General features: G+C 47.5%; 1 protein-coding gene across 1 annotated transcript in view; it reads right to left on the reverse strand.

The window, feature by feature from the left end:
* The window catches only part of TDRD9 (tudor domain containing 9), a 103,946-nt gene that overhangs the window by 49,983 nt on the left and 38,170 nt on the right, over window positions 1–15,793 (reverse strand). Inside the window, exons 8-9 of the mRNA XM_044229768.1 lie at window positions 6,719–6,822; window positions 910–974 (exon numbers count right to left, since the gene is read on the reverse strand). Coding sequence (XP_044085703.1) covers window positions 910–974; window positions 6,719–6,822 — 169 coding nt within the window. The remainder of the gene's footprint in view (window positions 1–909; window positions 975–6,718; window positions 6,823–15,793) is intronic.

Here is a 15,793-nt window from a genome sequence, read left to right on the forward strand (position 1 = left end):
CCCACGGTCAGCCAGGGGCTGCTTCCTGGGGACAAAACTAATCCAGATCAACTAAGTAAGACAGGACCCAAGCTGTAAGCTCAAACGCTGTACCGCAAAATTAAGAGTTAATTATTTTTATTCAGGTTTTTGTTCTCCAAATCTACCAGCACAAATACTTGCATGCTCTCTATTACCTTTGGCAACAAAAAAAAGTGAATTATTGTCATGTTTCACCAAACGATACCACTTGATTAAGAAAAATCAAAAACATCATTTTGGGGCACCTGGGTGGCTCATTCAGTTAAGCAATAGCCTTCGGCTCAGGTCATGATCGCAGAGTCCCGGGATCAAGACCCACGTCAGGACTGCAGCTCCGTGGGGGTTCTGCCTCGCCCACACCACTTCTCCCCGCTCATGCTCTCTCTCTCTCTCTCCCTCTTAAATAAATACAATCTTTATAAAAAAAATTTTTTAAACGTCATTTTGAAAAAGTACAATTTAACATAAATTAAACTTTTCAGATATCTGAGGGCATTTTCTCAAATACCAAGAACGGGACAGGAGGACCCTCCCGAGGACTCCCGTGGTGTCCCAGTGACGGGTGCTCTCGCTCACACAGCTCGGACGTTCGACGGCCCCTGCACCTCGCACTCACACATGCAACAGCCAGTTTAAGAAAGCCAGTCACCACACTGAGAATTGCGAAGGGGGCAAGACTGCCCTCAAACCCCAAACTCTCGTGACCAACCGCTTTAGCAACATGAAGGCCGCAGCGAGAGCTCCAACCGCAAGTCGCAGCTGTTCGCGTTCTCGGGGTCCAGGAACCACTAAACTCACACGGCGAGTACCGCGCGTCGCAGTACGGGCCGGGCGCGCGCAGCCTCCATCCGGGACACGGCACCTCCAGGCCGCAGGTGTGGCGCTCACCTGGCAGGAACACCAGCACGCTGCTCCGCTCCAACACAAACTGGGCTCCCGACCAGGTCTTGCTCCTGTTGCAAACGGGAAGGCACAAACGTTAGTCCCGGGAGCACGGCCACGGCTGGCCCGAGCCCCAGCGGGCCAGGCTCTGATCACGAAAATCTCTTACAGATCGTTGCTGTAACGTTCCTTTTCGCATATAAGAAACCACAGAGGCCCCAAGACACAGCCCCACAATCACTAGGGTTATCATCCAAGAGATGATAAAGACTGGGCTGCCTGGGTGGCTCAGTGCGTTAAGCCTCTGCCTTTAGCTCAGGTCATGATCTTAGAGTCCCGGGATGGAGCCCCACATTGGGCTCTCCTCCTGCCTCTCTGCCTACTTGTGATCTGTCAAATAAGTAAATAAAATCTTTTTAAAAAAAAAAGTAAAGATAAAGACTAGAGTGAAAACTAATAAAATAGAGAAGTAAAACAGCAGAGAAAAATCAACAAGAGCCAAACCTGGGTCTCTGAAAAAAAAAAAAGAAAATGAAATGGACAAATCTTTACCTAGTTTGACCAAGAGAAAAAGAGAAGATTCAAAATACCAGACAGAATCAGAAATGAAAGAGAGGGCATTCCTACTGACTTTACAGAAATGAGAAAGATTACATACACAAACACTATGGACAGCCGTACACCCACCACGTACACGGTTGACATGAAATGGACACAAACTACTAAAACTGACCCAAGGAAGGAACGATCTGAAGAGATTCACAACCAAGGAAGAGAGATTTTGTTCAAGACTCCCCATAAAGAGAGGCACCTGGGGGGCTCAGTGGGTTAAGCCGCTGCCTTCGGCTCGGGTCGTGATCTCAGGGTCCTGGGATCGAGTCCCGCATCGGGGGTCTCTGCTCAGCAGGGAGCCTGCTTCCCCCTCTATCCCTCCTGCCCCCACTCATGATTTCTCTCTCTCTCTCTCTCACACACACACACACAAACTCACTCACTCTCTCTCTCTCAAATAAAATCTTTTAAAAAAAATTATTTTCAAAAATGTAAAGAAACAGAAAAACATCCCATACTGGGAGACTTAACATGGTAATAGTTAAGATGGTAATACTCTCCCCAAACTGATCTACAGACTCTACACAATCTCCCTCACAGTCCTGCCTTCTCTGGAGAAAAGGACACGCTGATTCTAAAATTCACACGGAATTATAAGAGACTCAGTACAGACACAACAATCCTCAATAAGAAAGTTAGGAAGACCCATACTCCTAATTTCAAAATTACTTCAAAGCACTGGTAATCAAGATAGTGTAGTACTAGCCCAAGAACAGAGATCCAGATCAACAAAATAGAATTTAGAGTCTAGAAATCAGCCCATACATCTATGGGCAACTCATTCCCAACGAGGGGGCGATGCCGTGCAACGGAGAAGAGGAGTCCTGGAACCAGCCGCGCTGGGACAAACGGACAGGACACATGCTAGAGAACGAAGCGGGACTCTCACCTCACACACGTGAAAATTGACTCAACAACCTCAGACCCACACAAAAGATCCAAAACTATAAAGCTCTCAGGAGAGAAAACACAGGGATAAATCTTCCTAGGCCTGAACTCGGCAATGGATCTTTAGCTATGTCACCAGAAGTATGAGCAACAAAAGAAAACGTAGACAAATCAGACTTTACCAAAATTAAAAATTTTTTGTGCTTCAAAAGACATCAGCAAGGAAATAAAAACACAATCTACAGAGTGTGAGAAAGTATTTGCAAATCATGAATCTGGTAAAGGGCTTGTTCTGGCATATATAAAGATCTCTTATAATTGAATAATAAAAGGATAATCCAATAAAAGATGGACAAAACTTATGTCTCTATAAATACGTGTATCTTTAAAGAGGATATACACTTGGCCAATAAGCTCATAAAAAGGATGTGCAACATCATCAGTCATTAGGGAAATGTAAATCAAAACTACGATGCGACACCACCGCACACCCACGAGGAAGGCTTCAAGCAAAGGTCAGACATCCACCAGGAGAGCTGAGGACATGGAGAACCGGGCCCCTCCCAAGGTGCTGGCGGGAAAACGATACGGATGCTCCAGAAACCAGTCTGGCACTTCCTCAAATGCTCACACAGTGACCGTATGACCCAGCAACTCCACTCGTGGGTGCAGACACGCAAGAAGCATGAGCCCGCACGTCCACACAGGTCCCTGCGCGTGAGCTTTCTCAGCAGCGTCATTCGTAAGAGCCAAAGGAGAAAGCCAACCTAACTCGCCATCCGCACATACGTGGCTGAACAAACTGTGGGGTACAGACCCCACCATGGAGTATCACACGTCCGTAAAAAGGAGTAAAACACTGACGTGTGCTACAACATGGATGAACCTTGAACACTTACACTCGGTAAAGAAGTCAGCCACCCAGGACCAGGCTCCACTCATACGAAGGTCAAGAACAGGGAAACCTACAGAGACAGGAAGTTGACTAGTGGTGAGCTGGAGGGGGTGGGGAAGGGGAAGGATGAGGAAAGAGAGCAAAGGGTCACGGTTTCGTTCTAAGATGATGCAAACGTTCTAGAACAGACTATGGTGCGGGGCGCCTGGGCAGCTCCGTCAGCTGAGCATCCGGCCCTGCGTTTGGATCCGGGTCGTGATCCTGCAGTCTCGAGCCCGAGCCCGAGTCGGGCTTTGTACTCAGGGAGGGTATGCTTTAGAGTCTCTCTCCCTCTGCTCCTTTCCCCTGCCTGAGTGCTCTCAAATAAGTAATACATACATAAATAAATTTTTTAAAAGAATGAAAATAAAGAGATTGCAAGGTTTTAGAGGCAAAAATAAAAAGCAGGGGTTGTGATCTTAAAACATGACAAAGTAAAGGGCGCCTGGGTGGCTCAGTGGGTTAAGCCACTGCCTTTGGCTCAGGTCATGATCTCAGGGTCCTGGGATCGAGTCCCACATCGGGCTCTCTGCTCTGTGGGGAGCCTGCTTCCTCCTCTCCCTCTGCCTGCCTCTCTGCCTACTTGTGATCTCTCTCTGTCAAATAAATAAATAAAATCTTTAAAAAAAAAAAAAAACATGACAAAGTAAAATTGAGCCCCCAGCATTGAGCAAGACCAAGAAGGGGACAATAGAATGCCAAAGGTCATAATTCACAGCAGCACTGACAGAAAGCAACAGCCGCAAGCCCAGAAAATAGGGAGCAGCCAAAATCCGGAGCTTGGGCAAAACCAGATGCCGGTGAGGATGCACAGCAACAGGGTGTCTCATCCCTTTGCTGTGGGGAAGGTGAAATGGGACAGCCGCTCTGGAAAACATTCAAGGTTTGTTTTTGGGTTTTTTTTTTTTTAGATTTCATTTATTTGAGAGATGGCAAGAGAGCATGCACAAGCAGGGGGAGGGGCAAGGGAGAGGGAGAAGCAAGCTTCCCGCTGAGCAGGGAGTCCCACTTGGGCTCAATCGTAGAACCCCGGGATCATGACCTGAGCTGAAGGCAGACGCTTCGCCCACTGAGCCACCCCCACTTGGGTGATTTCGTACACACTAGACAACTCGCATTGCACGATCCAACAATGGTGCTCCCTGGTGCTTACCCAGAGGGGCTGAAAACATACATGCCCACACACTCTGCACACAGACATTTACAACAGCTTTACTCAAATTGCCCAAACTTGGAAACAACCAAGATGTCCTTTGGTAGGTGAACAGAGAAATAAACCGTGGTCCATCCCGAGGAAGGAAGGCTGCTGGGCGCTAACAAGAAAGGAGCCATCGAGCCAGAAAACGACATGGAGGAAACGCAAGTGCCGCCAAGGGAACAAAGGCAATCTGAAAAGGCTGCCTATGTATGATTTCCAGCTGCAGGACATCCTGAAAAAGGCAGAACCACGGTGATGTTAAGAAGGCTGTCATGAACAAGAGAAAAAAAAAAGGTGGTCATGGGTTCCAGCGGCGGGTGGGACGAACAGGCAGAGTGCAGGCAGTCCGAGGCAGGGAGCCGTCCCGCAGTGCTGGCCAGGCGGCGTCATGCGCTTGTCAAAACCCATGAAACGAAAAAAAAAAAAAAAAAAAACCATGAAACGTGCAACACTAGCAGTGAACGAGCCCCCAAGTAAACCATGGCCTGCGGGCGACAACGGCGTGTCCGTTAGCACAGAGGTGTGGCCGTAGTGCAAGATGCGGACAGCGTGGGGGAGGGGGAGGGCACATACATGGGAACTCTGTGCGATTTTCTCCCCAGTATTGCTGGAACCTACAACTACTCTAAAAAATAGTCTACTCAAAAGCGAAAAAAAAAAAATCCACAAGTTCATTGTGACAATAAAGGAGAGCAAGAGGAGGCGGGTAATGAAAGGGGAATTCCTCTTTACAGAATAACCCCGGGGGTAAGAACCAATGACCACGTGAGGCCACCGGCCACGCGGCAGGACCGTCGGGACCGCCCACACTGCTGCACGAGAGGTGGCCGGGCAGCATCAGAGACACCGATGTCCGCACTCCTCGGGCCTGCCGAATCTCAGGCAAGATCGGTGATGAGTAACCCCCACCTGCTCACGTTAGTCACACCGGTGGTCCCCCAGGACTAATGGGGTGGCTGAAAGTCAGCTGGAGCCAGATGGCAGAGATGCCTAAAAGGAGGGATCAGACCATAAAGCTGACTTCTCGCTGCAGTGAGAGAGGGCAGACTGTACAGAGACATCATCGAAATGCAGAAGGAAAAATAAAAATGTTGCATCTCATGTAAATTACATCTCACTAAAGTTACTTAAATGAAAAAAAAAGAAAAAGCAGAAATAAGGAACCACCTACATTCTACAATCACACAAAACTACGTCAAGAGAAAAAGTGAAATAAAGACATTTTCCGCAAAATAAAAACATCTACCAAGAGACTCTTTTAAAAGTTTTTGAAGGATGTGCTTTAGGAAGAATGAAAATGATCTTCGGGTCTGAAAAGCAAGAGAGAGCGGCGAGTAATCGCGCTGACAGACGCGGAGCCAATGTAAACACAGAGATGACAGAGAAACAGCCACTGGCGAGCGCGCACAAACGCAGCGAAATACCACAGGGCCACGCGCAGGCCGGAGGGGTCGGAGCCTGGATTCCGGCCGGCTCACCGGGAAGACCCTGAGGCGTTTACACCTGGCAACTAACCATCAGGGTGGCGGGGCGTCAGGCCAAAGGACCCGCGACTACCCCACAGTCACTCTCTGGTTGTCGTGACGAGGGGACTCTACGTCCTCCCCGTCTGCTGTTCCGACAGATGAATTCTGTTTATGAACCGTAGCAAAATGAGCGCAGAAAGGCTCATAAAACAGTTCATGTTTGCAATCGCAGGCTCCACCCACCCCCTACAACCTGCCGCTGTTCCTAAGGGAAAATGTGCTCCAGGTCTGAAAGGCGCAGCTCTGCGCAAGAGCGGGAAAATGGACAAGGAGCCCACTGTCGGGGGCCTGTGTTCCCAACAAACACGAACCCCGGCAGAGAAAGGCTCCCAACGGCTTCTCCCAGCCTGGTCCCGTCCATTTTGCCTCAGACTAGGAGTCACAGGACTCAGCACGTCTGGAAACCATTCTCTCTTCAGGCTGTGGTTTCTGACTTTTAAAACTGTCAGTCATTAAACTGTACTTGGTTTTAACTACTTTAAGTGGAAATTTCCAGTAAAAATAAGCGCAATGTACTAACATTATTTAAAACACATACAGCAGCTACTGGAAGAGTTATCTACGTCCCCTCTCACCGCTGGAACAACCCTAGCAGCCGTCTACACGAATCACTGCATTTTTCAAGATCCTGCACACGCCACGTCCAGTGGGTCTTACCCTCTCTCTTTCATGTCCAAGTCATCAAACATCTGGATCAGGGAGATAGCGACTTCGTAGATGTCCTTCGTGATCACCGGCTCCTCCAGGACACGAGGAGGAAGCTAAACACAGAGAAGGGAAAGGCTGAGACACCAGAGCAGGACTGCAAGAGGACCTGGGGGCTGCAAGGGCGACTCTCTTTAGTCTAGCAGTGACACGGGAACGAATACCCCAGGGAAAAGAACATCCTGCAGCCAAGATGTGAACACCTGCTGGCGTCGAGCTCTCCTCAAGGCTCCCCCAGCCTCAGTACCCGCGAGGACGTCCCTGACCTTGGCACCAGAGCAAGGATGGAGTCAGGGCCACACACACACAACTGAAATGTCTGTCGGGAGGGCCGGTCTGCAGACGGAGCAAGCTGCTCTAAGCGTGATGGAACCAGAGTTTCTGATCCCGGCACCAGCGCACGTCCCCTGTCAACAAGCCCTGAGCTGTCAACACCATCCCAATCACAAGGACCAGGGACAGGTAACCGCCCACATACCTCTGCCAACTTACGGTCAGAATATAACCACGCCATCTGGCTGCCAAGGGTTAGAGGATCACTGGACTATTTTTATTTATGTTTTGTTTTAATTTAGGTTTAATTAATGTACACGGTTACCAGTTTCAGAGGTAGAAATTAGTGATTCATCGGTCTTCTAGAACACCCAGAGCTCACTACATCACGTGCCCTCCTTGATAGCCATCACCCTGTCACCCTCTCCCCCCGACCCACCTTCCCTCCAGCAACCCTTAGTTTGTTTCCTCTGATTAAGAGTCTCTTATGAGGGCAATGGGTGGCTCAGTGGGTTAAGCCTCTGCCTTCCGCTCAGGTCATGATCTCAGGGTCCTGGGATCAAGTCCCGCATCGGGCTCTCTGCTCAGCGGGGAGCCTGCTTCCTCCTCTCTCTCTGCCTGTCTCTCTGCCTACTCGTGATCTCTGTCAAATAAATACAGTATTTAAAAAAAAATAAAAAGGAATCTCTTATGGTATGTCTCCCTCTGTGATTTCATCTTATTTTCCCTCTCTTCCCCATGATCCTGTTTTCCTAAATTCTGCACGTCAGAGAAATCATGTAACTGTCTTTCTCTGACTGACGTATTTCGCCCGGCGGAACACCCTCCAGCTCCACCCGCGTTGACGGCGATGGTAAGGCGTCCTCCTCCCGATGGGCGGGCCGCTGTCTGCCGCGTAAATACACCACAGTCTTCTTTACCCGTTCACCTGCCGAGGGGCATCTCGGCTCTTTCCAGACCGTGCATTAAAACGGACCCCAACGGAGCCCGCCTGATTGAAAACCACCCTCCAGGCACCTCTGCACAATGCTGGGCTCAGCCGCAGCTGCAAGCCCCGGAGCAGCGGGCCCCGCAGGCCAAGGCCACGGCTACAGACGAGTGTCTACAGCGGCCGACGCTGTGCGCAGAATCACTCCGTAGCCGCACTGGGTCTCCTGCACCGAGTGAGAAGGCTTCTTAATCCTTGTACTTATCAAGTGCTATGTTCAAGGTGTGGTACCTGACTTTGTGGAGGACACATCAGAAGTCTCCTTAACCACAACTGCAAACTTTCTTCCCCGATTTTTAGAGTAAATTAAGTCAAATGGCAATAAACCACTTTTCATTATTATTACAATCCTATTAATGTAAGTATGACAAAGTTTTAATCAGTAATTGTGAAGAAGCGTGCCTAATAAATCTGTTCTTTGTCCAACCTTTACCTGAAATTATTTTCTACTTTATCCAAACAAGAACTGTAACAAAATTGTACAAAACAGAAAAAGAAAAAAAGTACAATTTTCATAAATTCCAATGTAGCATTCAGATCCATCTACAACGGTTTTCCTACACACAAACCCAGAAAAGATGTGCCGTCGTTCAGAAGTATTCGCAGAGTTCTAGAAGCCAAGCCCAAAGAACATTGCTTCAACTCCACGCTAAGGTGCCAAACAGCCACACTTTCCCCAAGCTGGCTTCCCACAGGCAACAAAGGAAATACAAGTAGGTAGGTCAGGGCCGACCTATCCACAGTGGAATCCGGCCCCTCCCCGCGCAGGAGTCGGAGGCACACGACAGCCAAGGCCGCTGCTTTCCTGGACGGCACCGTGCGGTCAGAGTGCCGGGCGGCTGGTCCGACGGGAAGCTCTGGCAAAGGCCACGCAGGGGAGCAGGGACAGAAATGTGGAGGGAAGCACTGTGACTCCCGCAGGTGGACCTGGGGACACGCATTCCTCCCCGGCGGAGGACCCTGTCAACAGGAGGAGGCAGAGCCCTGCTGCTGCCCCACGTGTCGGCCGCCACCGCGCAGGCCGGCTGTGCCCAGACAGTCAGCTCGCCCCAGGCGGCGGGCGGGAGGCGGGTGAGGATGGGCGGCGGGTGGTGGGGACCAATGGCCAAGGCAGCCAGGCGCCCAGACGGAGCAAGAAGGGCATTTCCACCTGCCCCGCCACAGCCCCGCCAGCCCCTCACACGATCACGGCAGCCCGGGGACCAGGAGGCCCGGCCGCGGGGCACAGGCCGGAGCAACGTGGTTCCAAACCCCCGCGGGAGCCGCGGGCTGGGCTGCGCTCTGCGGGTCACGGAGGCCCCGCCACAGCCTCACCAGAGTGCGCAACTGCTTTTCCTGTACTCTGCCAAGGGTGGGGAGGGTTTGCTAAAAACAAACAAACAAACAGGGACACCTGGGTGGCTCAGTTGGTTAAGCAGCTGCCTTCGGCTCAGGTCATGATCCCAGCGTCCTGGGATCGAGTCCCACATCGGGCTCCTTGCTCGGCGGGGAACCTGCTCCTCCCTCTGACTCTGCCTGCCATTCTGTCTGCCTGTGCTTGCTCTCTCCCCCTCTTTCTCTCTGATAAATAAATAAATAAATAAAAATCTTTAACAAACAAACAAACAAAAACACAGTTGAAAACAAATAATAAAAAGGACTCGAGCGAGCGTCGGCAACAGAAGGACCAGAAGGGCACCGCGGGCCTCGGGGGAGGGATGGCTTCCGAGAATGTCAACGTGGCCAACCGTGCTGAGTGTTACAGGTCAGGGCTGCGGGCTCCTGACTTAACGAAGGTCCCTAGTGGTTCTGACAGATGCCACCTCAGAGCAGGGGCCCTGGGGGCCAGACCACAATGAACGTGAGCCAGAGAAAACCCTGACGCTTTGACAAAGTTTGGCAGAAGCTGTGAGAAACGGGACTAAAGAGGGAATTTTTTAAGATGAAAGTCACTCAGTTCTGTTGAAACGAGGACAAGATGATCCCAACTTTGTAACATAGCTTGAGGTGGGGTTGAGGTGCCACCCACTTTTTCAACATTCCTCTGGCTATTCGGGATCTCTTCTGGTTGCATACCAGTGTCAGGATTATTTGCTCCAGCGCTGTGGAAAAAGCTGACAGCATTTTAACAGGAACTGTACTGACTTTGTGTAGTCTGCCCTGGATAGCATCGACACTTCAACAACATTTGTTCTTCCAACCCATGAGCATGGAACGTTCTTCCATTTGTGTCTTCCTCAGTTTCCTTCACGAGTGTTCTACAGTTTCCGGAGTACAGATCCTTGCCTCTTTGGTAGGGTTGATCCCCAGGTCTCTGAAGGTTCTGGATGCGACTGTAAACGGGACCGACTCCCTCACTTCTCCTCCTTCTCTATCGCTGTCAGTGCACAGAAATGCAACAGATTCTGTGCGCGGATTTTCTATCTTGCCACTTTGCTCAATTCCTGCAAGAGTTACAATACTAGGGTAGAGTCCTTTGGGTTTTCCACAGAGTATCATGTCATCTGCAAAGAGTGACAGTTTGACATCTTTGCCAATTCAGACACCTTCTATTTCTTTTTGTTGTCTGATTTCTGCAGCTGGGACTCCAGTACTATTCGAACAAACAATGGTGAGAGCAGGCGTCCCCGTCGTGTTCCCGACCTTAGGGAAGAGCTCAAGTTTTTCCCACTGAGAATGGTATTCACTGTGGGCTTTTCAAACATGACTTTTATGATATTGAGGTATGTTCCCTCTATCCCTACACTGTGAAGAGTTATAATCAAGAAAGGATGCTGTACTTTTGTCAAGTGCTTTTTCTGCATCTACTGAGAGGATCATACGGTTCTTGTCCTTTCTTTTATTAATGCGTTTGGGTATTGAACCACCCCTGCAGCCCAGGAATAAGTCCCACTTGGTCGTGGTAAATCATCCTTCTAATGTATTCTTGGATCCCATTGGCTAGTATCTTGGTGAGAATTTTTGCATCCATATTCATCAAGGATATTGGTCTGTTAACTCTCCTTTCTGGCGGGGTCTCTGGTTTGGGGATCAAGGTACTGCTGGCCTCATTTCCCTTCCATTTCTGTTTTTTCAAACAGCTTCAGAAGAATAGGTATTAATTATTCTTTAAATGTTTGAAAGAATTCCCCTGGGAAGGCATCTGGCCCAGGGATGCTGTTTTGGGGAGATTTTTGACGACTGCTTCAACTTTCCTGCAGGTTATGGGTCTGTTCGGGTTTTCTATTTCTTCCTGGTTCAGTTGTGGTAGATTATATGACTCTAGGAATGCAGCCATTTCTTCCAGATTGTCAGATTTGCTGGTGTACAATTGCTCATATGTTCTTATAATTGTATTTCTTTGGTGTTAAGTTGTGATCTCTCCTCTTTCATTCATGAATTTATTTGGGTCCTTTCTCTTTTCTACATCTTTTCAAAGATTTTATTTATTTGAGAGACAGAAAGCATGAGACGGGGGACAGTCAGAGGAAGAAAAAGATTCCCGGTGGAGCTGGGAGCCCAGTGTAGGACTCGGTCCCAGGACTCTGGGATCATGACCTGAGCCAAAGGCAGTCAATTAACCAACGGAGCCACCCAGTGGCCCTTTTTCTTTTCTAAGTGTGGCCAAGAGTTTATCGATCTTATTAATTCTTTCAAAGAACCAATTCCTAGTTCCATTGCTCTGTTCTGTTCTTTTGGTTTCTATTTCAGTGGTTTCTGCTCTGATCTCAATTCTCTTCTCCTGCTGTGTTTAGGCTTTATTTGCTGTTCTAGCCCCAGCTCCTTTAGGTGGAGGGTTAGGTTGCGTATTTGAGATCTTTCTTGCTTCTTGAGAAAGGCTTGTATTGCTATATACTTCCCTTTTACAACTGTCTTTGCTGCATCCCAAAGGTTTTGAAACACCTTGTTCTCATTTCCATGAGCTTTTTCAATTCTTCAATTTCCTGGCTGACCCACTCACTCATTAGCCTCCATGTAGGAGTTCTTTCCAAATTTCCCCTTGTGACTGAGCTCCAGTTTCAAAGCACTGTCATCTAAAAACATACATGGAATGATCCCAATCTTTTGGTACCAGTTGAGACCTGATTTGTGAAGCAGGATGTTATCAATTTTGGAGAACATTCCATGTGCGCTAGAGAAGAGTGTGTATTCTGCTGTTTTAGGATGAAATGCTCTGAATGAACGGTGATGTCCATCGGGTCCAGTGTGCCATTCAAAGCCCTTGTTTCCTTATTGATCATCTGCTTAGATGATCAATCTGTTTCAGTGAGGGGGGTGTTAAAGTCCCCGACTATTGTATTATTATCAATGTGTTTAATTTTGTTATTAATTGGCTTATATAGTTGGCTGCTCCCATGTTAGTGGCATACTGTGAGATCTTTCTGTTGGACAGACCCTTTAATTATGATATAGCGTTCTTCTTTGTCTCTGATTACAGTCTTTGATTCAAGGATTGCCACTCCAGCTTTCTTCTGATGTCCATTAGCATGGTAAATGGTTTTCCACCTCCTCACTTTAAATCTGGAGGGTCTCTGGGTCTAAAATGAGGCTCCTGCAGACAGCCTATGGATGGGTCTTGCTTTGTTATCCATTCTGGTGGATAAAAATGTCTTTTGATTGGGGCATTTAGCCCATTCACACTCAGTTAACTACTGAAATACATGAATTTAGTGCCACTGTATTACCTCTAAGTTGACCATTAATGTATATTGTCTCTGTTCCTTTCTGGTTTGTTACTTTTGGACTTTCTCTTTGCTTAAAGGGTCACTTTTTAAATTTCTCAGATGGCTGGTTACTGATCACAAATTCTTTTAGTTTGTCCTGGAAGCTTTATTATCTCTCTTATTTTGAATGAGAGCTTAGGTGTATCAAGTATTCTCGGCTGAACATTTTTCTCATTTAGCACCCTGAATATATCCTGCCAGTCCTTTCTGACCTGCCAGGTCTCTGTGGATAAGTGCCAATCTATATTTCTACCATTGTAGGTTACAGGCCTCCTGTCCCAAGCTACTTTGGGGATTTTCTCTTTGCCTCTGAGATTTACAAGTTTCATGATCATACATCAAGGTATTGACCCATTTTCATTGAGGGGGGGATTCTCTTGTGCCTCCAGGACTTGGGATGCCTGTTTCCGTCCCCAGATTAGGGAAGTTCTCCACTATAATTTGCTCCAATGTACCTTCTGCCACTCTCTTTCCTCTTCTTCTGGGATCCAAATTATTCTAATATTTTTTCACTTTATGGTATCACTTATCTCTCAAATTCTCCCCTCATGATCCAGTAATTGTTTATCTCTTTTTCTCAGCTTCTTTATTCCCATCATTTTGCCTTCTATATCACTAATTCTCTCTTCTGCCTCATTTATCCTAGCAGTTAGAGCCTCCATTTTTTACTGCATCTCATTAGTAGACTGATTTCAACTTGATTAAATTTTGGTTCTTTTACTTCTCCAGAAAGTGATTCTCTAGTGTCTTCTATGCTTTTTTCACGCCCAGCTAGTATCTTTGTAATCGTTATTCTGAACTCTAGTTCTGACATCTTACTTATATCCATACTGACTAGGTCGCCGGCGGTCTGTACTGCCTCTTGTTCTCTTTTTTTGAGGTGAGTTTTTCCATCTTGTCATCTGGGCAGAAAGTGGAAGCTTTTCTAATTGTAATCATCAAGACAGTATGGTACTGGCACAAAAACAGACACAGCGACCAACAAGGACACACAACAGAGACTCCAGAAATAGACCCTCAACTCTATGGTCAACTGATCTTCAACAAAGCAGGAAAGAATGTCCAACAGAAAACAGTCTCTTCAACAAATGGTGTTGGGAAAACTGGACAGCCGCATGCAGAAGAATGAAACTAGACTGTTCCCTTATACCACATGCAAAAACATACTCAAAATGGATGAAAGACCTCAGTGTGAGACAGGAAACCATCAATATCCAAGAGGAGAACACAGGCAGCAACCCCCTCGACCTTGGCTGCAGCAACTTCTTCCTAGACACGTCTCCAAAGGCAAGGGAAACAAAGGCAAAAATGAACTACTGGGACTTCATCCAGATCAAAATCTTTTGCACAGCAAAGGAAAGTTAACAAAACCGAAAGACAAGCGACAGAATGGAAGAAGAATTTGCAAATGACATTATCAAATAAAGGGCTAGTATCCAAAATCTATAAAGAACTTATCAAACTCAACACCAAAAGAACACATAATCCAATCAAGAAATGGGCAGAAGACAAGTATTTGTTTTTTTAGGATTTTATTTATTTGTCAGAGAGAGAGAGAGCGCGTGAGAGAGAGCGCAGGCAAAAGCAGGCAGAGTGAGAAGCACACTCCCCGCTGAGCAAGGAGCCTGATGCGGGACTCGATCCCAGGATCCACCCAGGTGTCCCTGAACAGACATTTCTGCAAAGAAGACATCCAGATGGCCAAAAGAGACATGGAAAAAATGCTCAACATCACTGGGATCATGACCTGAGCCAAAGGCAGTGGCTTAACCGACTGAGCCACCCAGGTGTCCCTGAACAGACATTTCTGCAAAGAAGACATCCAGATGGCCAAAGGACACATGGAAAAAATGCTCAACATCACTCGGCATCAGGGAAATACAAATCAAAACCACAGTGAGATGCCACCTCACACCAGTCAGAGTGGCTAAAATTAACAAGTCAGGAAACAACAGAGGCTGGCAAGGATGCAGAGAAAGGGGAGCCCTCCTACATTGTTGGTGGGGGGAATGCAAGCTGTTGCAGCCACTCTGGAAAACAGCATGGAGATTCCTCAAAGAGTTGAAAACAGAGCTACCCTACGACCCAGCAATTGCACTAGTGGGTATTTACCCTAAAGACACAATTGTAGGGCGCCTGGGTGGCTCAGTGGGTTAATGCCTCTGCCTTCGGCTCAGGTCATGATCCCAGGGTCCTGGGATTGAGCCCGCATTGGGCTCTCTGCTCGGCAGGGAGCCTGCTTCCTCCTCTCTCTCTCTCTGCCTGCCTCTCTGCCTACTTGTCATCTCTGTCTGTCAAATAAATAAATAAAATCTTTAAAAAAAAAAAAAAAAGACAATTGTAGTGATCCGAAGGGGCACGTACTCCCGACTGTCTATAGCAGCAATGTCCACAATAGCCAAACTATGGAAAGAGCCCAGATGTCCATCGGCAGATGAACAGAAAAGATGACGTTGGATACACACACACACACACATACACACAACGGAATGTTATGCAGTCACCGAAAACCAGTATCTTGCCATTTGCAATAATGTGGATGGACCCAAAGGGTATTATGCTAAATTAAATAAGTCAATCAAAGAAAGACAATTACTGTATGATTCCACTCATATGTGGAATTTAAGAAACAAAACAGAGGAGCACAGGAAAGAGGAAAAAAGTAAAACAAGTCAAAATCAGAGAGGAGACAGACCATAAAAACTCCTAATCACAGGAAATAAACTGAGGGCTGCTGGAGGGGAAAGGGTGGAGGCACGGGCGACTGGGCGATGGAGATTTAGGAGTGCCATGATATAAGGAGGACTGGGCATTACACAAGACGGATCTTGTCTATCTCTATCTCTCATCAGTCAGTGACTGATCTTGTCACTGATCTCTATCTCTGAAACTAATAATACAACATACATTAATTAACTGAATTTAAATTTTAAAAAAACATTTTTTTAAATAAATAAATGGGGACAAGAAAGGGACAGGAAAGAAGGAGCTAGCTAGGGTAAAGTGAGGAGGGGGAAACAGTGAAAAGGTCCCTAATGGGCGCCTGGGTGGCTCAGTGGGTTAAGCCTCTGCCTTCAGCTCAGG

This window comes from Neovison vison, chromosome 13, assembly GCF_020171115.1.
Source record: "Neovison vison isolate M4711 chromosome 13, ASM_NN_V1, whole genome shotgun sequence".
NCBI classification, from domain to species: domain Eukaryota; kingdom Metazoa; phylum Chordata; class Mammalia; order Carnivora; family Mustelidae; genus Neogale; species Neogale vison.